The 24,154-nt window shown below is 38.6% G+C and overlaps 1 protein-coding gene across 1 annotated transcript in view; it reads right to left on the minus strand.

Moving 5' to 3' along the window:
- Positions 1-24,154, minus strand: part of SYT10 (synaptotagmin 10) — a 112,414-nt gene that overhangs the window by 71,906 nt on the left and 16,354 nt on the right. Inside the window, exon 2 of the mRNA XM_043881676.1 lies at positions 787-1,144. Coding sequence (XP_043737611.1) covers positions 787-1,144 — 358 coding nt within the window. The remainder of the gene's footprint in view (positions 1-786; positions 1,145-24,154) is intronic.

Genomic DNA, 24,154 nt, shown 5'->3' on the forward strand with positions numbered 1-24,154 from the left:
TGGTTTTTCATGTTAAAGATTGAAGACCATACTTAGTAGAAAAACATCTTTTCATAAGAATCTTTTTCCCATTTACAGTTAACACAATTTGAAATACACTATAGCAAATTGTTTTTATTCAAGTAAACTTTTGCTGATTTTTCCAGGCTGAATTAAATTTTACCTCCTTAAAATGTATCCCTTTAAGGAGGTTTCCCTCTGCCTTTCCTTCATGTACACTCTTGCTATGCTCATGATACTCACCAAAGCTGTTGTGGAATTTCCCATAATAGTTTGGTCTATGAGTTCCAATAAGCTATGAAATTTTCTAGCAGTTTATGGTATAGGTGTTAAACAAGTGTAAACTAAACATTAGCCTCTGTTACTTGGTTTTGATTGTGAACTTGTAGATGATTTAATGAAACACAAGGCAAATGGCTGATTTCTTGATATTTATTGGTTGTATTAAACTAAATTGAAAGACTGGAAATCAACCAAAAATATTTCAAAGGAAAAAGCAAGTAAATAAATATCTAATTAGATTATTTTAATGAAACCTCTGCCTTTTGTGGTACCACTCTCTTGTCTGACTTTGTCCTCAATTTCTTTCTCTTCATCCCTATTTATTCTATCCTATCAATTCCCTCCTTACTCTATTATTTATTTTTCTCTATCTTTCTCATTTCTCTTGTTTGTCTTTTCTCCTTTCCCACCTCAGTTTTTTTCCCTCAGAAAATCACATACAACACACACAAATACAGACAGACACACAGCCCAAATAGTTTTGTTTATTTGATCTTTCCTTACCGGGATGAAGATGTAGGCTCAGTTGTTTGTCTTTGCACACGTGCATGTTTAACTAAAAGTTCTTTTACAGCAGTTTGGACTTCGGCTGGGATATCAGGGGAAGTGTGGCTGATTTTTATTGCAGGCTCAATAACTTTTAGTTCTGGTTCTCCATTTTCTTTAATCTCTTTTTTCTCTTCAGTCTCAAAAACTTCAGTGGGAGCACTTGACATGCTCTGTGGAAGGGTACTGACATTGGAAGTCATGGGTTTGCTCTTCCAGAAAGGCCAGCATAACTTCCAGAAGACAAAAAGTGAAACAACCAACAAGGCCAGGCCACAAAAGCTGACAACAACTGCTAACAGGCTGACTGAAATATCTGGAAAAAAATTACAATGTAGGAGAAATATTAAATTATTGATAATGTATATAATAGAGCAGTAATTGGGGGATAATGTGATATTAAGGTTATTATTAATAGTATGCTGATTTAGAGTTTCAAAAATTTACTTTTAAGTACTTTTGTAGGGAGGAAATATTAATAATTATGTTTGTTCTCTATGTTTGCATCTCATTCCTGCACTGGAAATAGGTTCATCTATACCACTGATGACATAGATGGGTGGGATGGGGGGAGGTGGGAAGGAGAGAGGTGGGAAGGAGGTCCAAGAGGGAGGGGAAATTTGTATATTTACATATAGCTCATTCACTTCATTGTACAGAGGAAACTAACATAATATTGCAAAACAATTATACTTCAATTACATATATATATATATTACATATATATATATTCAAAGGAAACAATTGAAAAATTCTATCCCAGGAAGTTTCCAGTTGTATACAAGAAGAGCATGATAAATACATATCATTTCAAAGTATAGTACAAGGTTGTCCAAGAGTTTGCAAAATGAAGGTTAGCTCCTTGCAACCTACCTTGAAGTCATGAAGCGTAACATGCTCTGAGACTGTATACAAAAAGAAAGCCTTCTGTTGGCTTCATCTTTGATCTGCAGATGCAACCTTCTTATTCTCTAAACAGTAGTAATGTTAAATATTTGTATAAGCTGCTTTCTATGGTCTAAATGAGAATGTGTGTGTGCTAAGCAGCTTCAGCCATGTCTGACTGTTTGTGACCCTATGGATCGTAGCCTGCCAGGCTCCTCTGTCCATAGGATTCTCCAGGCAAGAATACAGGAGTGGGTTGCCATGCCCTTCTCCTGGAAACCTTCCCAACCCAGGGATTGAACTCATGTCTCTTATGTCTCTTGCACTGGAAAGCAGCATCTTTACCACTAGCACCACCTGGGACACATTACTAACAGAGAATGAGTACACAATGTGTTGTATTTTCAAACTCTATGTGTGTGTATGTACTCACTCAGTCATGTTGGACTCTTTGTGTCTCCATGGACCCACCAGGCTTTGTTCATGGAATTTTCCAGGAAAGAATACTGGAGCAGGTTGCCATTTCCTACTCCAGGGATCTTCCCAACCCAGGAATCAAACCAGCATGCATCTTTTGCACTTCCTGCATTAGCAGGCAGTTAATTCTTTACCACTGCGCTACCTGCTAAACTCCTCTTCAAACTCCATAGGTCCTTCCTAATAAGCTTGAGTGTTCCTAACTTCTGAAGTCCAAAATTGGTTAATAATTTGCTAAGGAATTTTAAAATATTCTTATTTTAAAATAATTACAAAATTAATATATGTGTAAAATAAAAGGAATACAATAAAAAGTTAATAAGATTATATAAATAAATAAATGGGAGAGAAGTCACAAATCTCTCATGCAAAATCATGCCAGGGAGTTTATGTAGATACTCAGCCCTCAAGGAAGTGGAAAACAGCTCTCCACTCCTTAACTGTGGGATGTACAAAGTGACTTCCTCCTAAAGAGTACTTCCTCCTAGTGAGTACCTAATAAGTACCTTTTGTATGAAAAGGGGCAAAGTGGTATAATTTTACACAGGTGACATCTGAAAAATACAACCTCATCCAGATGATCAAGGGGAACATCAACAGTAACAAATCATGTCAATAGCCTTGATATGATATGATGAACATGGGGCTTTACTTCTGTGATCCTCTTTCCCAAATTAATAACCCAGATCTAATCATGAAAAAAAATATGAATTTTCAAGTATAGGGACATTCTACAGAACACCTGACCAGTACTCTTCAAAACCCAATGTTGTAAAAAAAAGGAAGTCTGAGAAACTGTTATACTGTCATAACCCAAAGAGACTAAGGAGACATGATAATTGAATGTGATATGGTAATTTAGATGACAATTTGATCTCTGGTTCCTCTGCTTTTTCTAAAACCAGCTTGAACATCTGGAAGTTTGTGGTTCATGTATTATTGAAACCTGGCTTGGAGAATTTTAAGCACTATTTTACTAGCGTGTGAGATGAATGCAATTGTGCAGTAGTTTGAGCATTCTTTGGCATTGCCTTTCTTTGGGATTGGAATTAAACCTGACCTTTTCCAGTCCTGTGGCCACTGCTGAGTTTTCCAAATTTGCTGGCATATTGAGGCAGCACTTTCACAGCATCATCTTTCAGGATTTGAAATAGCTCAACTGGAATTCTATCATCTCCACTAGCTTTGTTTGCAGTGATGCTTCCTAAGGTCCACTTGATTTCACATTCCAGGATGTCTGGCTCTAGGTGAGTGATCACACCATCGTGATTATCTGGGATGTGAAGATCTTTTTTGTACAGTTCTTCTGTGTGTTCCTGCCACCTCTTCTTAATATCTTCTGCTTCTGTTAGTTCCCTATCATTTCTGTCCTTTATTGTGCCTATCTTTGCCTGAAATGTTCCCTTGGTATCTCTAATTTTCTTGAACAGATTTCTAGTCTTTCCCATTTTACTATTTTCCTCTATTTCTTTGCATTGATCACCGAGGAAGGCTTTTTTTTATCTCTCCTTGCTATTCTTTGTAACTCTGCATTCAAATGGGAATATCTTTCCTTTTCTCCTTTGCTTTTTGCTTCCCCTCTTTTCACAGCTATTTGTAAGGCCTCTTCAGACAGCCATTTTGCTTTTTCGGATTTCTTTTTCTTGGTGGTGCTCTTGATCCCTGTCTCCTGTACAATGTCACGAACCTCCATCCATAGTTCATCAGGCACTCTGTCTATCAGATCTAGTCCCTTAAATCTATTTCTCAGTTCCACTGTATAGCCATAAGGGATTTGATTTAGGTCATACCTGAATGGTCTAGTGGTTTTCCCTACTTTCTTCAATTTAAGTCTGAATTTGGCAATAAGGAGTTCATGATCTGAGCCACAGTCAGCTCCCGGTCTTGTTTTTGCTGACTGTATAGAGCTTCTCCATCTTTGGGTGCAAAGAATATAATCAATCTGATTTCAGTGTCAACCATCTGGTGATGTCCATGTGTAGAGTCTTCTCTTGTGTTGTTGGAAGAGGGTGTTTGCTATGACCAGTGTGTTCGCTTGGCAAAACTCTCTTAGCTTTTGTCCTGCTTCATTCTGTACTACAAGACCAAACTTGCCTGTTACTCCAGGTGTTTCTATTTCCTACTTTTGCATTCCAGTCCCCTATAATGAAAAGGACATCTTTTTTGGGTGTTAGTTCTAGAAGGTCTTGTAGATCTTCATCGAACTGTTCAACTTCAGTTTCTTCAACATTACTGGTCGGGGCATAGGCTTGGATTACCATGATATTGAACGGTTTGCCTTGGAAACGAACAGAGATCATTCTGTCATTTTGAGATTGTATCCAAGTACTGCATTTCAGACTGTTTTGTTGACTATGATGGCTACTCCATTTCTTCCAAGGGATTCCTGTCCACAGTAGTAGATATAATGGTCATCTGAGTTAAATTCACCCATTCCAGTCCATCTTAGTTTACTCATTCCTAGAATGTCGATGTTCACTCTTGTCCAGATGTTCAAGCTGGTTTTAGAAGAGGCAGAGGAACCAGAGATCAAATTGCCAACATCTGCTGGATCATCAAAAAAGCAAGAGAGTTCCAGAAAAACATCTATTTCTGCTTTATTGACTATGCCAAAGCCTTTGATTGTGTGGATCACAATAAACAGTGGAAATTTCTGAAAGAGATGGGAATACCAGACCACCTGACCTGCCTCTTGAGAAACCTGTATGCAGGTCAGCAAGCAACAGCTAGAACTGGACGTGGAACAAAAGACTGGTTCCAGATAGGAAAAGGAGTCCGTCAAGGCTGTATATTGTCACCCTGCTTATTTAACTTATATGCAGACTACATCATGAGAAATGCTGGGCTGGAAGAAGCACAAGCTGGAATCAAGATTGCCAGGAGAAATATAAATAACCTCAGATATGCAGATGACATCATCCTTATGGCTGAAAGTGAAGAAGAACTAAAGAGCCTCTTGATGGAAGTGAAAAAGGAGAGTGAAAAACTTGGCTTAAAGCTCAACATTCATAAAACTAAGATCATGGCATCTGGTCCCATCACTTCATGGGAAATAGATGGGGAAACAGTGGAAACAGTGGCTGACTTTATTTTTTTGGGCTCCAAAATCAGTACAAATGGTGACTGCAGCCATGAAATTAAAAGACGCTTACTCCTTGGAAGGAAAGTGATGACCAATCTAGACAACATATTAAAGGGCAGAGACATTACTTTGCCAACTAAGGTCCATCTAATCAAGGCTATGGTTTTTCCAGTGTTCATGTATGGATATGGGAGTTTGACTATAAAGAAAGCTGAGTGCAGAAGAATTGATGCTTTTGAATTGTGGTGTTGAAGAAAATTCTTGAGAGTTCCTTGGACTGCAAGGAGATCCAACCAGTCCATCCTAAAGGAGATCAGTCCTGGGTGTTCATTGGCAAGACTGATGTTGAAGCTGAAACTCCAATACTTGGCCACCTGATGTGAATAGCTGACTCATTTGAAAAGACCCTGTTGCTGGGAAAGACTGAGGGCAGGAGGAGAAGGGGACGATAGAGGATGAGATGCTTGTATGGCATCACCGACTCTATGGACACGGGTTTGGGTGAACTCTGGGGATTGGTGATGGACAGGGAGGGCTGGCATGCTGCGGTTCATGGGGTTGCAAAGAGTCGGACACGACTGAGGGACTGAACTGAACTGAACTGAATCTAGATGGAATTATCCTAGATAGACTCCTGGAATAAAAAAAAATAAAGAAAGAAAGAACATTATGAAAAAGTAAATCTGAATAAAGTAGGGACTTCAGTTAACGATGTATCAATACTAGCTCGGCAACTGTAACCAAATACATTAGTGTTTCACATATTAATGTAAAATGTTAATAATAGGAGCAACTGAGTGTGGGGAATATGGAAACTCTGTACTGTCTTCCCAAATGTTTCTGTACATTGACAACTATTTCAAAAAGTAAAATCCATTGAAACATGTTAAGAATATCCCTCTACCAACTTCCATTTTCACCTTCCTAAAATTACAAATGTTAGCATTCTGGTGCTGTAGCACTCTTAAAGTTTGGAAGAGTAAATAGATATCCCACGAAGAACTTTTCTAGACTTAGATAACCATATACTTTTATTTCACAACTTTGTTTAGCATCAGTGTCAAGTATAACTCTTAATTTCTTTTGTTTCTCTGTTTTAAATAAAAGATGTTAAGGATAAAACATAGACTGAATTGTGTCTGTCCCTCCACCACCTCCAAATTCATATGTTAATGTCCTAACACTCAGGACCTCAGAATATGACTATATTTGGAGATGTGCCTCTTAAATTAGTAACTAAGGCAAAATGAGGTCATATGAATGAGCCCTAGCACAATATATCTGAGGTCCTTATAAGATGAGGAGATTAAGATAAAGACAGTCATAGAAGGAAGACCATATAAGGACCCAGGGGGAAGGTAGCCATCAAGAAGCCAATGGGGAGAGGACTCAGAAGAAATCAACCCTCCTGACAACTTATCTGAGACTTCTAGTTTTCAAAACTCTGAGGAGTAACTTTCTGTTCCTTAAGTGACCCATTGTAGTACTTGGTTATGGAAGCCCTAGCACACTAAAGAACAAATCTAATTTCTTTTAATCACCATTGTAAACCCAGGAGGACACACCACTCCTCAAAAGCAACCAGTAACCTCAGTTTGGTGTGACCCGGTCCATTTCAAGCACTAATAAACAAAAATATCTCTTAAGTAATCATAAAGTATAGAATTTTAAATATAGAATAAAATATAGAATTTCACTGGAGGAGGAAATGATAACCCACTCCAGTATTCTTGCCTTGAGAATCCCATGAACAGTATGAAAAGGCAAAAAGATATGACACCATAACATGAGCCCCCAAGATCAAAAGGTGTCCAATATGCTACTGGGGAAGAGCAGAGAACAATTACTAATAGCTCCAGGAAGAATAAAGCAGCAGGGCCAAAGCAGAAATGATACTCAGTTATGGATGCGCCTGGTGATGGAAGTAAAGTCCAATGCTATAAAGAACAATATTGCATAGGAACCTGGAATGTTAGCTCCATGAATCAAGGTAAATTGGAAGTGGTCAAATAGGAGATGGAAAGAGTGAACATTGATATCTTAGGAATCAGTGAACTGAAATGGACAGGGATGGGAAAATTTAATTCAGATGATCATTATATCTACTACTGTGGGCAAGAATCCCTTAGAAGAAATGGAGTAGCCCTCATAGTCAACAAAATATTCTGAAATGCCGTACTTGGGTGCAAGCTCAGACAAAATTATCTCAGTTCGTTTCCAAGACAAATTATTCAATATCACAGTAATCCAAGTCTGTGCCCCAACCACTAATGGTGAAGAAGTTGAAGCTGACTGGTTCTATGAAAACCTACCACACCTTCTAGAACAAAAAGCAAAAGATGTCCTTTTCATTATATCGGATTGGAATGCAAAAGTAGGAAGTCAAGCGATACACAGAATAACCAGGAAGTTAGGCCTATGAGTACAAAATGAAGCAGGACAAAGTTTAACAGGATTTTTCCAAGAGAACACACTGGTCATAGCAAACACCATCTTCCAACATACCAAGAGACATGGACATCACCAGGTGGTCAATATGAAAATCAGATCAATTATGTTCTTTGCAGTTGAAAATGGAAAGCTATATACAGTCAGCTAAAACAAGACCTGGAGTTGGCCCAAATCATGAGCTCCTTATTGCAAAATTCAAGCTTAAATGGAAGAATGTAAGGAAAACCACTAGATCATTCAGTGAAAGTGTTAGTCATTCATCGTATGACCTAAGTCAAATCCCTTGTGATATACAGTGGAGGTAACAAATAGATTCAAGGGAGTATATCTGATAGAGTGCCTGAATAAGGCAGAGATTTGTAACACTGTACAGGAGGCAGTGACCAAACTATTCCAGAGAAAAAGAAATGCAAGAAGGCAAAGTGGTTGTCTGAGGAGGCTTTACAAATAGCTCAGGAAAGAACAGAAGTGAAGGGCAAAGGAGAAAGGGAAAGATATACCCAACTGAATGTAGAATTCCAGAAAATAACAAGGTGAGACAAGAAGGCCTTCTTAAATGAATGATTCAAATAAATAGGAGGAAATAGTGGAATGGGAAAGATGAGAAGTCTCTCTAAGAAATTAGAGATATAAAGGTAATATTTCATACAAGAATGGGCACAATAAAGGACAGAAATGGTAAGGACTTAATAGAAGCAGAAGATTAAGAAGAAATGGCAAGAATGCTCAGAAAGGTGTTAATGACCCAGAGAAGCACTGTGGTATGGTCACTCATGTAGAGCCAGAAATCCTGGAGTGGGAAGTAAAGTGAGCCTTACTATGAACAAAGTTAGTGGAGGTGATGGAATTCCAGCTTTTAGGTTTTTTTAAAACCCTAAAAGATATCATTGCTGTTAAAGTGCTACACTCAATATATCAGCCAATTTGGAAAACTCAGCAGTGGCCATAGGGCTGGAAAAGGTCCGATTTCATTCCAATCCTAAAGAAGGGTAATGTCAAAGAATGTTCAAATTACTGCACAATTGCACTCATCTCACATGCTAGCAAAGTAATGCTCAAAATTCTCCAAGTCAGGCTTCAACATATGTGAACTGTGAAATTCCAGATGTTCAAGCTGAATTTACAAAAGGCAGAGGAACCAGAGATCAAATTGCCAACATTTGTTGGATGGTGGAGAAAGCAAGGGGGTTCCAGAAAAACATCTACTTCTGCTTCATTGACTAAAGACTTTGACAGTGTGGATCACAACAAACTGTGGAGAATTCTTAAAGATATGGGTATACCAGACCACCTTACCTGTCTCCTGAGAAACCCGTTTGCAGGTCAAGAAGAAACAGTTAGAACTGGACATGGAACAACTCCATGTATTTGTGCATGCTATGTCACATCAGTTGTGTCCGACTCTGAAACCCTATTGACTGTAGCCTGCCAGGCTCCTCTGCCCATGGGATTCTCCAGACAAGAATACTGGAGTAGGTTGCCATGCCCTCCTGCAGGGGATCTTCCCAACCCAGGGATTGAATCTGTATCTCCTGGGGCTCCTGCATGCAGGCAGATTCTTTATACTGAACCACCAGGGAAACCCACATGTATGGAAAAACTGACCAGTTCAAAATTGGGAAAGTACAACAAAGCTGTACATTGCTATGTTTCTTATTTAACTTATATGAAGAGTACATCACATAAAATGCCAGGCTAGATGAATCACAAGCTGGAATTGAGATCTTTGGGAGAAATATCAACAACCTCAGGTATGCAGATGATACCACTTTAATGGCAGAAAGTGAAGAGGAACTAAAGAACTAAAGAACTCTTCATGAAAGTGAAAGAGGAGAGTGAAAAAGCCGGCTTAAAACTCAACATAAAAACTAGATCCTATCACTTCATGGCAAATAGATGGGGGAAATGTGGAAACAGGATCAGATTTCACTTTATTGGGATGAGCTGGACCATGAGAGTTGGACCGTGAGTGCTGAACCATAAAGGCTGATCGCTGAAGGATTGATGCTTCAGACCTGTGGTATTGGAGAAGACTCTTGAGAGCCCCTTGGACAGCAAGAAGATCAAACCAGTCAGTCCTAAAGGAAATCCCCCCTGAATATTTATTGGAAGAACTGATGCTGAAGCTGAAGCTCCAATACTTTGGCCACCTGATGTGAAGAGCTGACTCATTGGAAAAGACCCTGATGTTGGGAAAAATTGAGGGCAAGAGGAGAAGGGGGTGACGGAGGATGAGATGGTAGGATGGCATCACTGGCTCAGTGAACATGAGTTTAAACACACTTAGGGAGATAATGATGGACAGAGAAGCCTGATGTGCCTCAGTTCACTGGTTCTCAAAGTCAAACATGACTTAACAACTGAACAACAACAACAGATATTTCAAAACAGAACTCAGACTCACTAATAAAAACATTATATAAGCTTACCAGTTCCTACAATTTCAGAGAAATACTATTTTATTTTTATTTTCATTGACCTGATAGGAAAATGATTGGTAGTTTTATTTTATATTTCTGTAATTAGTGAGATAAAATGGTTCTGGTTTAATTCTCAATCTGCTGCTGATGCAAATCCATTCAGAAATAGAAATAATTTTAAGTTTTTATTGCTTCTTAATTATAAGAATAAAAATTAATTTTAACATGCTATGATATACAGACACTAATTTTTACTTCATGTTTCAATTGAGGCTAAAGCTACATTGATTATATTTTCCATTTATATCCCATTGATGAGGAATGTGTGATCATATTTTATATTTTGTAGTTTATTTTTAGCACTATAACGAGTAAAAGAGAAAAAATATAACATCAATATGCTTCCTGATTATTAACTACAATTTTGAAATGAAGGAAGCCTATGATTTGCTTCATAATCTTCATATATTTCAAGCCCCACTTATATATTTTTTCTGGATTTTTTTTTTCAATTTCTCCTTTATTTATTTATTTTTTCAGTGGGTTTTGTCATACATTGACATGAATCAGCCATAGATTTACACGTATTCTCCATCCCGATCCCCCCTCCCACCTCCCTCTCCACCCGATTCCTCTGGGTCTTCCCAGTGCACCAGGCCCGAGCACTTGTCTCATGCATCCCACCTGGGCTGGTGATCTGTTTCACCATAGATAATATACATGCTGTTCTTTCGAAACATCCCACCCTCACCTTCTCCCACAGAGTTCAAAAGTCTGTTCTGTACTTCTGTGTCTCTTTTTCTGTTTTGCATATAGGGTTATCGTTACCATCTTTCTAAATTCCATATATATGTGTTAGTATGCTGTAATGTTCTTTATCTTTCTGGCTTACTTCACTCTGTATGATGGGCTCCAGTTTCATCCATCTCATTAGAACTGATTCAAATGAATTCTTTTTAATGGCTGAGTGATATTCCAGGGTGTATATGTACCACAGCTTCCTTATCCATTCATCTGCTGATGGGCATCTAGGTTGCTTCCATGTCCTGGCTATTATAAACAGTGCTGCGATGAACATTGGGGTGCATGTGGCTCTTTCAGATCTGGTTTCCTCAGTGTGTATGCCCAAAAGTGGGATTGCTGGGTCATATGGCAGTTCTATTTCCAGTTTTTTAAGAAATCTCCACACTGTTTTCCACAGTGGCTGTACTAGTTTGCATTCCCACCAACCGTGTAAGAGGGATCCCTTTTCTCCACATCCTCTCCAGCATTTATTGCTTGTAAACTTTTGGATAGCAGCCATCCTGACTGGCGTGTAATGGTACCTCATTGTGGTTTTGATTTGCATTTCTCTGATAATGAGTGATGTTGAGCATCTTTTCATTTGTTTGTTAGCCATCTGTATGTCTTCTTTGGAGAAATGTCTGTTTAGTTCTCTGGCCCATTTTTTGATTGGGTCATTTATTTTTCTGGAATTGAGCTGCAGGAGTTGCTTGTATATTTTTGAGATTAATCCTTTGTCTGTTTCTTCATTTGCTATTATTTTCTCCCAATCTGACGGCTGTCTTTTCACCTTACTTATAGTTTCCTTTGTTGTGCAAAAGCTTTTAAGTTTCATTAGGTCCCATTTGTTTAGTTTTGCTTTTAGTTCCAATATTCTGGGAGGTGGGTCATAGAGGATCTTACTGTGATTTATGTCGGAGAGTGTTTTGCCTATGTTCTCCTCTAGGAGTTTTATAGTTTCTGGTCTTACATTTAGATCTTTAATCCATTTTGAGTTTATTTTTGTGTATGGTGTTAGAAAGTGTTCTAGTTTCATTCTTTTACAAGTGGACGACCAGTTTTCCCAGCACCACTTGTTAAAGAGGTTGTCTTTTTTCCATTGTATATGCTTGACTCCTTTGTCAAAGATAAGGTGTCCATAGGTTCGTGGATTTATCTCTGGGCTTTCTATTCTGTTCCATTGATCTATATTTCTGTCTTTGTGCCAGTACCATACTGTCTTGATGACTGTGGCTTTGTAGTAGAGCCTGAAGTCAGGCAGGTTGATTCCTCCAGTTCCATTCTTCTTTCTCAAGATTACTTTGGCTATTCGAGGTTTTTGGTATTTCCATACAAATTGTGAAATTATTTGTTCTAGTTCTGTGAAAAATACCATTGGTAGCTTGATAGGGATTGCATTGAATCTATAGATTGCTTTGGGTAGAATAGCCATTTTGACAATATTGATTCTTCCAATCCATGAACATGGTATGTTTCTGCATCTGTTTGTGTCCTCTTTGATTTCTTTCATCAGTGTTTTATAGTTTTCTATGTATAGGTCTTTTGTTTCTTTAGGTAGATGTACTCCTAAGTATTTTATTCTTTTTGTTGCAGTGGTGAATGGTATTGTTTCCTTAATTTCTCTTTCTGTTTTTTCATTGTTAGTATATAGGAATGCAAGGGATTTCTGTGTGTTAATTTTATATCCTTCGACTTTACTATATTCATTTGATTAGCTCTAGTAATTTTCTGGAAGAGTCTTTACGGTTTTCTATGTAGAGGATCATGTCATCTGCAAACAGTGAGAGTTTCACTTCTTCTTTTCCTATCTGGATTCCTTTTATTTCTTTTTCTGCTCTGATTGCTGTGGCCAAAACTTCCAACACTATGTTGAACAGTAGTAGTGAGAGTGGGCACCCTTGTCTTGTTCCTGATTTCAGGGGAAATGCTTTCAATTTTTCACCATTGAGGGTAATGCTTGCTGTGGGTTTGTCATATATAGCTTTTATTATGTTGAGGTATGTTCCTTCTATTCCTGCTTTCTGGAGAGTTTTAATCATAAATGGGTGTTGAATTTTGTCAAAGGCTTTCTCTGCATCTATTGAGATAATCATATGGTTTTTATCTTCCATTTTGTTAATGTGGTGTATTACATTGATTGATTTGCGGATATTAAAGAATCCTTGCATTCCTGGGATAAAGTCGACTTGGTCATGGTGTATGATTTTTTTAATATGTTGTTGGATTCTGTTTGCTAGAATTTTGTTAAGGATTTTTGCATCTATGTTCATCAGTGATATTGGCCTGTAGTTTTCTTTTTTTGTGGCATCTTTGTCTGGTTTTGGAATTAGGGTGATGGTGGCCTCATAGAATGAGTTTGGAAGTTTACCTTCTTATGCAGTTTTCTGGAAGAGTTTGAGTAAGATAGGTGTTAGCTCTTCTCTAAATTTTTGGTAGAATTCAGCTGTGAAGCCATCTGGTCCTGGGCTTTTGTTTGCTGGAAGATTTCTGATTACAGTTTCGATTTCCTTGCTTGTGATGGGTCTGTTAAGATCTTCTATTTCTTCCAGGTTCAGTTTTGGAAAATTATACTTTTCTAAGAATTTGTCCATTTCATCCAAGTTGTCCATTTTATTGGCATAGAGCTGCTGGTAGTAGTCTCTTATGATCCTTTGTATTTCAGTGTTGTCTGTTGTGATCTCTCCATTTTCATTTCTAATTCTGTTAATTTGGTTCTTCTCTCTTTGTTTCTTAATGAGTCTTGCTAATGGTTTGTCAATTTTGTTTATTTTTTCAAAAAACCAGCTTTTAGCTTTGTTGATTTTTGCTATGGTCTCTTTAGTTTCTTTTGCATTTATTTCTGCCCGAATTTTTAAGATTTCTTTCCTTCTGCTAACCCTGGGGTTCTTCATTTCTTCCTTCTCTAATTGCTTTAGGTGTAGAGTTAGGTTATTTATTTGGCTTTTTTCTTGTTTCTTGATGTAAGCCTGTAATGCTATGAACCTTCCCCTTAGCACTGCTTTTACAGTGTCCCATAGGTTTTGGGTTGTTGTGTTTTCATTTTCATTCATTTCTATGCATATTTTTATTTCTTTTTTGATTTCTTCTATGATTTGTTGGTTATTCAGAAGTGTGTTATTTAGCCTCCATATGTGTGAATTTTTAACAATTTTTTTCCTGTAATTGAGATCTAATCTTACTGCACTGTGGTCAGAAAAGATGACTGGAATGATCTCAATTTTTTTGAATTTTCCAAGACCAGATTTATGGCCCAGGATGTGATCTATTCTGGAGAAGGTTCCATGTGCACTTGAGAAAAAGGTGAAGTTGATTGTTTTGGGATGAAATGTCCTATAGATATCAATAGGGCTAGCTGGTCCATTGTGTCATTTAAGGTTTGTGTTTCCTTGTTAATTTTCTGTTTAGTTGATCTATCCATAGTTGTGAGTGGGGTATTAAAGTCTCCCACTATTATTGTGTTACTATTAATTTCCTCTTTCATACTCATTAGCCTTTGCCGTACATATTGCGGTGCTCCTATGTTGGATACATATATATTTATAATTGTTATATCTTCTTCTTGGATTGATCCTTTGATCATTATGTAGTGTCCTTCTTTGTCTCTTTTCACATCATTTATTTGAAAGTCTATTTTATCTGATATGAGTATTGCGACTCCTGCTTTCTTTTGGTCTCCATTTGCGTGAAATATTTTTTTCCAGCCCTTCACTTTTAGTCTGTATGTGTCTCTTGTTTTGAGGTGGGTCTCTTGTAGACAGCAAATATAGGGGTCTTGCTTTTGTATCCATTCAGCTAATCTTTGTCTTTTGGTTGGGGCATTCAACCCATTTACATTTAAGGTAATTATTGATAGGTGTGGTCCCGTTGCCATTTACTTTGTTGTTTTGGGTTCACGTTTATACAACCTTTCTGTGTTTCCTGTCTAGAGAAGATCCTTTAGCATTTGTTGAAGAGCTGGTTTGGTGGTGCTGAATTCTCTTAGCTTTTGCTTGTCTGTAAAGCTTTTGAATTCTCCTTCATATCTGAATGAGATCCTTGCTGGTTATAGTAATCTAGGTTGTAGGTTATTTTCTTTCATTACTTTCAGTACGTCCTGCCATTCCCTTCTGGCCTGGAGGGTTTCTATTGATAGATCAGCTGTTATCCTTATGGGAATCCCTTTGTGTGTTATTTGTTGTTTCTCCCTTGCTGCTTTTAGTATTTGTTCTTTGTGTTTGATCTTTGTTAATTTGGTTAATATGTGTCTTGGGGTGTTTCTCCTTGGGTTTATCCTGTTTGGGACTCTCTGGGTTTCTTGGTCTTGGGTGGCTATTTCCTTCCCCATTTTAGGGAAGTTTTCAGCTATTATCTCCTCGAGTATTTTCTCATGGCCTTTCTTTTTGTCTTCTTCTTCTGGGACTCCTATGATTTGAATGTTGGGGCATTTCACATTGTCCCAGAGGTCCCTGAGGTTGTCCTCATTTCTTTTGATCCTTTTTTCTTTTTTCCTCTCTGCTTCATTTATTTCCACCATTTTATCTTCTACCTCACTTATCCTATCTTCTGTCTCCATTATTCTACTCTTGGTTCCCTCCATAGTGTTTTTGATCTCATTCATTGCATTATTCATTTTTAATTGACTCTTTTTTATTTCTTCTAGGTCTTTATTAAACATTTCTTGCATCTTTTCAATCTTTGTCTCCAGGCTATTTATCTGTAACTCCATTTTGTTTTCAAGATTTTGGATCATTTTTATTATCATTATTCTAAATTCTTTTTCAGGTAGATTCCCTATCTCCTCCTCTTTTGTTTGACTTGGTGGGCATTTTTCATGTTCCTTTACCTGTTTGGTATTTCTCTGCCTTTTCATCTTGTTTAGATTGCTGTGTCTGGACTGGGCTTTCTGTATTCTGGAGGTCTGTGGTTCCTTTTTATTGTGGAGGTTTTACCCAGTGGATGGGGTTAGACGATTGGCTTATCAAGGTTTCCTGGTTAGGGAAGTTTGCGTCGGTGTTCTGGTGCGTGGAACTTGATTTCTTCTCTTTGGAGAGCAATGGAGTGCCCAGTAATGAGTTTTGAGATGGGTCTGTGTGTTAGGTGTGACCTTGGGCAGCCTGTATGTTGACGTTCAGGGCTATGTTCCTGCGTTGCTGGAGAATTTGCGTGGTATGTCTTGCTCTAAAACTTATTGGCTCTTGGGTGGTGGTTGGTTTCAGTGTAGGTATGGAGGCTTTTGGACGGTCACTTTTTACTTAAAGTTCCATGTAGTCAGGAGTTTTCTGGTGTTCTCAGGTTTGGGGCTTAAGTCTCCTGCCTCTGGATTTCAGTTTTATTCTTCCTGTAGTCTCAGGACTTCTCCAACTATACAGCACTGATAAGAAAACTTCTAGGTTAATGGTGAAAAGATTCTCCCCCGTTAGGGACACCCAGAGAGGTTCACAGAGTTACATGAAGAAGAGGAGAGGGAGCAGGGAGATAGAGATGAGCAAGAGGAGAAAAAGGGGGACTCAAGAGGAGAGAGACAGATCTACGCAGTTGTCTGTTCCCAGAGTGTTCTCCGTAGCCCAGACATCCACAAAGATTCATAGAATTGGATTGGGAAGAGAAGGGGAAAGGAGGAAATAGAGGTGTTCTGAGGTAGAAAACAGAGAGTCAAGATTGGGAGAGAATAATCAACACACTCCTAAATAAAAATGGGAACTGAATATTGGATTCTTAAATGTTCACAATTTATATCATATACTGAAAAACAAAAATTAAAAATCTAGAGTAGAGGTTAAACTCTTAAAAATATTATATTAAAAACAAACACCAAAACACACACAAAAAAATTTTAGAAATATATATGAAGTTCAGTTTAAAAATAGGGCTTCTCCTCTCTTTTTTTTTTTTTTGTAAGGTTATATTGTATTGAAAATGACAATTAAGGAGTAGTAGAGGAGTACTAGAGGACTTTAAAAGAAATAAGAGAAAAAGAAAAATAGAAGAGAAAAAGGAAAAAAAAAAGAAAGAAAAAAAAATTTTCCCTAATTAAAAAAATCGTAAAAATCTATGAAAATGAAAGTTAAGGAGTAATGGGGGACTAATAGGGAATTTTAAAGGAAAATAAAAGAGAAAAAATAAAAAAGAAAAAATTAAATTAAATTAATATTTTTTTTTCTTACTTAAAAAAAAAAAAAGTAAAATTATATCTAAGAGTTTCTCTGGAGCTGTTGCGGACAGTGTGGGTTCGGCTCAGTTTCAGATAGCTCCTCGTTCCAGCTTACACTTCTCAATATCTATAGGCCCCTTCCGGTGTAGTCGGTGTTTTCTATAGGGATTTTAATCTGTTGCACCGGTCCCTTCTGAAGCGGTTCCCTTTGTTTATTTGGCTTCTGATTGCCGGCCTCTTCAGAGCCTCATTTCCGCCCTGACACAGGCGGGCAGAGGTGGACTCTTATTCAGGTAGCTAGTTCTGTCCCGCTGTGGGGAGGGGCTGGCGCTGCTTTCTCCGTCTGTGCTGCTCAGGCTCCGGGCTGCTCTATATGGAGCGCGCCCCGCGCTGCGCGAGGTTCCAGCCCTCGGGTGTTCCACAAAAGCGCGGAACAGAAAGCTGCGCCTGCTCTTTGTGCCTTCTCCGTCAGAGCGGTCCAGGCAGCCAGGGGCTTGACGGGCTCACTCTCCCCGGGTGCGGCGCGCCCACTCCCTTCCGTGGTCCCAGTCTCAGTTTCCGCCAGCGCCAGTTGGGTGCGTGCGCCTTCTGCCCTCCGCGTCCCCAGCCCCAGTCCCCACCCGTGCCGGTTGGGTGCCTGTGCCCTGTGTCTCGCAGCGACCTGCTCCTGCCTCCAGCGGGGCTGGGCCGGTCCGCAGCCTGCGAGCTCTTCTCTGGACTTTCTCGGTCCCTTTGTTCTGCGAACGGCCGGCAGTGTGTTCGGGCCGGTTAATTTTTTCTCTCTCTTTTGCTCTCCCACAGTTCACGTTGGCAACTCACAAAAGCTCCCTCCGATTGTCCTCAGGCCCAGACCCTACCCCAAGCAATGCCACCCGCCCCTCTCCGTGCCGCCCCCACTTGCTGGTGGCGGATGCGGGTGTCTGGGGTACTTTTCTGCTGGGAGTTGCTTTTAGGCTCGTAATCTGTGGGTTTTATTTATTGTTTCCCTCCCAGTCAGGTTGCCCTCCGAGATTCAAACACTTCCCCCAGGCCCACCAGTGCGAGGGTTTCCCGGTGTCTGGAAACGTCCTCTAAAGACTCCCTTCCCGGGACGGATCTCCATCCTTAGCTCTTTTGTCTCACTTTTTATTTTTTATATTTTGTCCTACCTCCTTTTGAAGACAATGGGCTGCTTTTCTGGGCGCCTGATGACCTCAGCTAGCGATCAGAAGTTGTTTTGTGAAGTTTGCTCTGCGTTCAGTTAGTCTTTTGATGAATTTGTAGGAGAGAAAGTGGTCTCCCCGTCCTACTCCTCCACCATCTTGGATCCTCCCCATATTTTTTCTGGATATTTTAACCCAATTAACTTCTTCAGTGGCTAAGTTCTGCTCAGTTGGAGCCAAAGCCAAGATATAAGGAGACTGCAGGACAATGAGGGGTGGGAAAAACGACAGAAACAGTTTTCAGTCTATAACTGAAAATATCCCCTATTTTTAGGTTCTTTTACCAAATGTCAATCTGTGTGTGGGAGGAGGGGTGATTCACAAACTACTAACAATTCTGTGGATACCAACTGGATGTTCTTAAAATTCAATTCAATTCTGATGTTTGCCTATCTGGAGGTGACATCAAATTCCACAGGTTAAGGGCTCAGTCCCAAAACACTGTCCCTCTCCCTTCTGATGCCAGTAGCAAACACAGGTTGTCACCTGTGGGATTCTGACCAACTGGCAAAAGATTGGAGGAGATTCCCACCACCTACTCCTTCAGTTCAGTTCAGTTCAGTCACTCAGTCGTGTCTGACTCTTTGCGACCTCATGAATCGCAGCACATCAGGCCTCCCTGTCCATCACCAACTCCCAGAGTTTGCTCAAACTCATGTCCTTTGAGTCGGTGGTGCCATCTAGCCATCTCATCCTCTGTTGTCCCCTTCTCCTCCTGCTCCCAATCCCTCCCAGCATCAGAGTCTTTTCCAATGAGTCAACTCTTCGCATGAGGTGGCCAAAGTATTGGAGTTTCAGCTTCAGCATCAGTCCTTCCAATGAACACCCAGGACTGATCTCCTTTAGGATGGACTAGTTGGATCTCCTTGCAGTCCAAGGGACTCTCAAGAGTCTTCTCCAACACCACAGTTCAAAAGCATCAATTTTTCAGTGCTCAGCTTTCTTTACAGTCCAACTCTGACATCCATACATGACCACTGGAAAAACCATAGCCTTGACCAGATGGACCTTTGTTGGCAAAGTAATGTCTCTGCTTTTTGATATGCTATCTAGGTTGGTCATCACTTTCCTTCCAAGGAGTAAGCATCTTTTAATTTCATGGCTGCAATCACCATCTGCAGTGATTTTGGAGCCCCCAAAAATAAAGTCTGACACTGTTTCCACTGACTCCCCGTCTATTTCCCCTGGAGTGATGGGACCAGATGCCATGATCTTAGTTTTCTGAATGTTGAGCTTTAAGCCAAGTTTTTCACTCTTCTCTTTCACTTTCATCAAGAGGCTATTTAGTTTTCTTCACTTTCTGCCATAAGGGTGGTGTCATCTGCAGATCTGAAGTTATTGATATTCCTCCCAGCAATCTTGATTCCAGCTTGTGCTTCTTCAAGCCCAGCGTTTCTCATGATGTACTCTGCATATAAGTTAAATAAGCAGGGTGACAATATACAGCCTTGACATACTCCTTTTCCTATCTGGAACCAGTCTGTTGTTCCATGTCCAGTTCTAACTGTTGCTTCCTGACCTGCATACAGGTTTCTCAAGAGGCAGGTCAGGTGGTCTGGTTTTCCCATCTCTTTCAGAATTTTCCACAGTTTAATGTGATCCACACAGTCAAAGGCTTTGACATAGTCAATAAAGTAGAAATAGATGTTTTTTCTGGAAACATCTGGATGCTTTTTTGATGATCCAGCAGATGTTGGCAATTTGATCTCTGGTTCCTCTGCCTTTTCTAAAACCAGCTTGAACATCTGGAAGTTCACAGTTCACATATTGCTGAAGCCTGGCTTGGAGAATTTTGAGCATTACTTTACTAGAGTGTGAGATGAGTGCAACTGTGTGATAGTTTGAGCATTCTTTGGAATTGCCTTTCTTTGAGATTGGAATGAAAACTGGATTAATTTGCCAGACAAGCCTATGGAACTCAGGAAACTTGTTTATTTACCAGTTTATTAAAAGAAGATATAACTCAGGAATAGCCAGATTGAAGAGTTCATCGGGCAAAGTATTGAGAAAGCTCCCATGCCCTCTCAGAGCACACTGTTTTCAAATTTCTGCATGTTTAACACAGAAGCTCTCAAACCCCATCCTTTGGGGTTTTTATAGAGGCTTCTTGATACTAGCATGGCTGAGTAAAAAAATTGGCCATTAGTTCAACCTCCAACTGATTCAACCTCCAGCCCTTCTCCCCTCCCAGAAGTTCAGCAGGGTTGAACTAAAGTTCCAGTCCTCTAATCACGTGGTTTATCTTCTGGAAAACAGTACCCAACCTTAGCTTGAATCGAGAAGTTATGTCATTAACCTAACAAGACACCTTTATAGCTCTCGTTACTAAAGAAATACTAAGGTTTTTGGGAGCTGTGAGCCAGAAACTGTAGACAAAGACTAAATATATATGCACAATATCACACCTCTCTTCTCACTATTCTTGGTCATATAATACTTCATCCAAACCAAATCACTTTTGAAAGTGACAGCCTATACTATCAGTAATACCAGGATAGCAGGAATAAAGTTATTTTATTAATTTATATATTATATTATTATGCAACTTAGATAAACTGTGTTCCTACCTCTTTTAGCCTAACATCCTCCCAGGTCACCTTAGCCAATCTGGGTCAAATTTAAACTTTGCATAGCATTCCACAGTATCCTGTGATTTGACCCCTGGCTATTGATCCAACTTCATTGCCTGCCACTCTCTTGCCTAGTCTCCTCCTCCAGGCCACATATTACTCTCTCACGATTTCTGTTCAGTCTGTTTCAAGTGGCTCCATTGTTTTCTCCTATCTGTCTGCCTGGCAAATTTGTATTCATGCTTCAGTAACCAGATCCAGTAATATCTTTCCCTGAAGCTCTTTCTGTCTCCTCTGTTCCTAATGGCTTTTAAAGCACACCCACCACCACAGCACTAGTACTGTAACATTAATAATTTTTGGCCTATAATTTTTATCCTAAATGCTTGGGACACAATGGTTTCAAAAATTATTTTCTTTTGGATGTTAGGAAGGTATTATGGTAAACATTATCAGGGATAACATCTAGTAACCAAACACATTAATAGATATGTAATGAAATATATGAATTAGGCACACTGAATGGGATCACTGAAGACCATAAGCAACTTAATGTCAATTTAGGTAAGATGTTGGTGCCAAATTAGACAATTTACAAAATAATTTTCAGTTTTTAGAGGTTTGGAAGTTTCATAACTGTGGATAAGGGATTGTGGATATGTGTTTATTTTGCTTCTCCATGTGTTCCCAGCCTAAAAATAAACTCACTCCCTTTATTTACCTTTTTTAATGTTTAGTATATATCGCACAGTCAAAAAATATTTATGGAGCTACTGAAAACATATTTTGGGAATTATCTGAAAAGATATGCCTATGTACCTCAAGACAGCTGGATAACTAAGAGTTGAGTGATATGAAAGAAATATGCAGAAATTCTTATACTAGGAAAATAGTATAATTATACTGTGAAACCATTTTGAACCCAGATCAAGAATCTTAGTAAAATTGAGGAATTTATCTTTTTGTTTCATAGGAATGTTTGAGTTTTATATAAGGAAATGTATGTAAATTATTTAACATCATATTTTCCAACAACTATGAGTAATAACAACATAGTAAGGGTAACAATGGGTTGTTACTATTATCAATTTTTTTTTCTTTAAACAAGAGTACCTAGAGGAAAGGAGGCATGGGTATGGAATGAGTATGGATTGAATGGTGATTCACAGATTAGTAAGAAGAGAAACATCTTCCAATGCTATTTGGTACTAAAAGGAGTGAATTTGTTTATATTAGAGACCAAAATTTCTAAGTAAAAATTATTTTTTCAAGAAGCTAATAAATAACATTCTATTTTCCTACCCAGTTGTGCTCAGAGAAACTGTTCAACCAGGTAGCAATTATAATAAAAGTTAGCATAAGCTTGGTTAGTTAGTTCAGTCCCTCAGTCGTGTCCGATTCTTTGTGACCCCATGAAGCTCAGCACGCCAGGCCTCCTTGTCCATCACCAACTCCCAGAGTTTACCCAAACTCATGTCCATTGAGTCGGTGATGTCATCCAACCATCTCATTCTGTCGTCCCCTTCTCCTCCTGCCCTCAACCTTTCCCAGAATCAGGGTCTTTTCAAATGAGTCAGCTCTTTGCATGAAGTGGCCAAATTATTGGAGTTTCAGCTTCAACATCAATGAACACCCAGGACTGATCTCCTTGCAGTCCAAGGGACTCTCAAGAGTCTTCTCCAACACCACAGTTCAAAAGCATCAACTCTTCTTAGGTCTGTTAGAAAGTGGACTTGCTAATATATCACCTTGAATTAATTAGACTTTTAGATACAGTCAGAAGCCTGGCTGGACAACCACAAGTATTCTCCATGAGTACTTGACCCTATAAAATTTACTACATGAAGGAGCAGAGAATATCCATCAATGAAGAGGGAAACAGGTAAGTCATGTCTTAGGGATAGGGTAAGCTAAGATTCCTTGATTATCTTATCTTGTAGCTTCTTCCATCCAAAAATGCAAAACGAGGGGAAAGGACTTTTCCCACAACAACAAAAAGTGAAAGGAGTTTCATTAATTAGAATTTCTTTGAGAAAAATAAAGCTAAAATTATAAAAATAAGCTTATTGCATTATATATTTTTACATTGCTTATTATTGCAATTATGACAAATAAGAGTATTTAAAAAACAAAACCAAGAGTTTAATTCTTAGGTCTTTATCACATTTTTTTCAACAAAATTTGTTAAACAAGATAAAGACTCTGACTATCAAAAGATTAATAGTTTAAAAAAGATTAAGGGAGGATTTGTGAGAATTTGTAAAGTCATCAAAATGCTTAAAAAAAATTTTTTAATGATTGTTTTTCAACATTTAACTGTGACATAAAGGATGTTATGAGTTTGGACTTAGTTCAAATTGCAATATGCAATCCCAGAAGCATTTTTATGTCAAAGTATGAAATGATTAAATGTGCATTTCATAAATAACACTCTGGCTGGGGAGAAAATAAAAGTGGAGGCCAGATGAGAAGAGAAAAAATAGTTACAGATTATAGCAGTCATCCACACGAGAGATGATAGTGGTTCTGAACAAGGGCGGCTAGAATGAGGAAAAGAGCACATTTTAGAGGTATTTGGCAAGGCAAGGGGCTAGTGAGGAGTGTGAAGATTGAAGAACAAGAATGTGATTCACTGGGAGACAAACAGGATGATGAAGTAAGGAAGATCATGACTTCAGCTATGTTGGGTTTAGACTATATATTAATAATAATATTCAACATGCAAGTAGAAATTTTGAGTAAGCCGTTGGTCATATATGACTGCAACTGAAGATAAAATTGAAGGACTTCTTTAAACAGAAGAATCTGAATCCGTGACAAAGAAGGTAAAAGCTCCTCAACAGAATCCTGAAGACATCAATAATTAAAGAAAGAAAGAGAAATTTAAAGAACAAAGAGCCTGCATATAAGACTGAGAAAGAGTAGAAGACTTATGAAAAAAATGAGGTCAAGGTGCTTTCATAAAAGTTTGGAGAATATAAAGTGATAAGTAGCATAAGAAGTTAAAATAAATGCAATCAAAACTAAGGTAGATAAGTAAACATTAACTTAAACAAGTAAGTCTGCAGTGAATTCAATGAGACTAGTGCAGCAGAGACTGTGTAAACCAGATGAATGTAGTTTAATGAATGGAATGAAGATGCGAATTCTGTGAGTATAGATAGTTCTTTCAAGATATTGTATTTAGGAAAGGAGGAAAGAATCACTCATGGAATTGATGTTTTTAATTAAAATGTGCAATATTTCAGCATGGTTTATAATTTATGGGAAAGTATTACTAGATAAGGGAGAAAGAAAATCAAGCAGAGTGAATAATTAACAATAAA

This window comes from Cervus elaphus, chromosome 22, assembly GCF_910594005.1.
Source record: "Cervus elaphus chromosome 22, mCerEla1.1, whole genome shotgun sequence".
Lineage (NCBI taxonomy): Eukaryota > Metazoa > Chordata > Mammalia > Artiodactyla > Cervidae > Cervus > Cervus elaphus.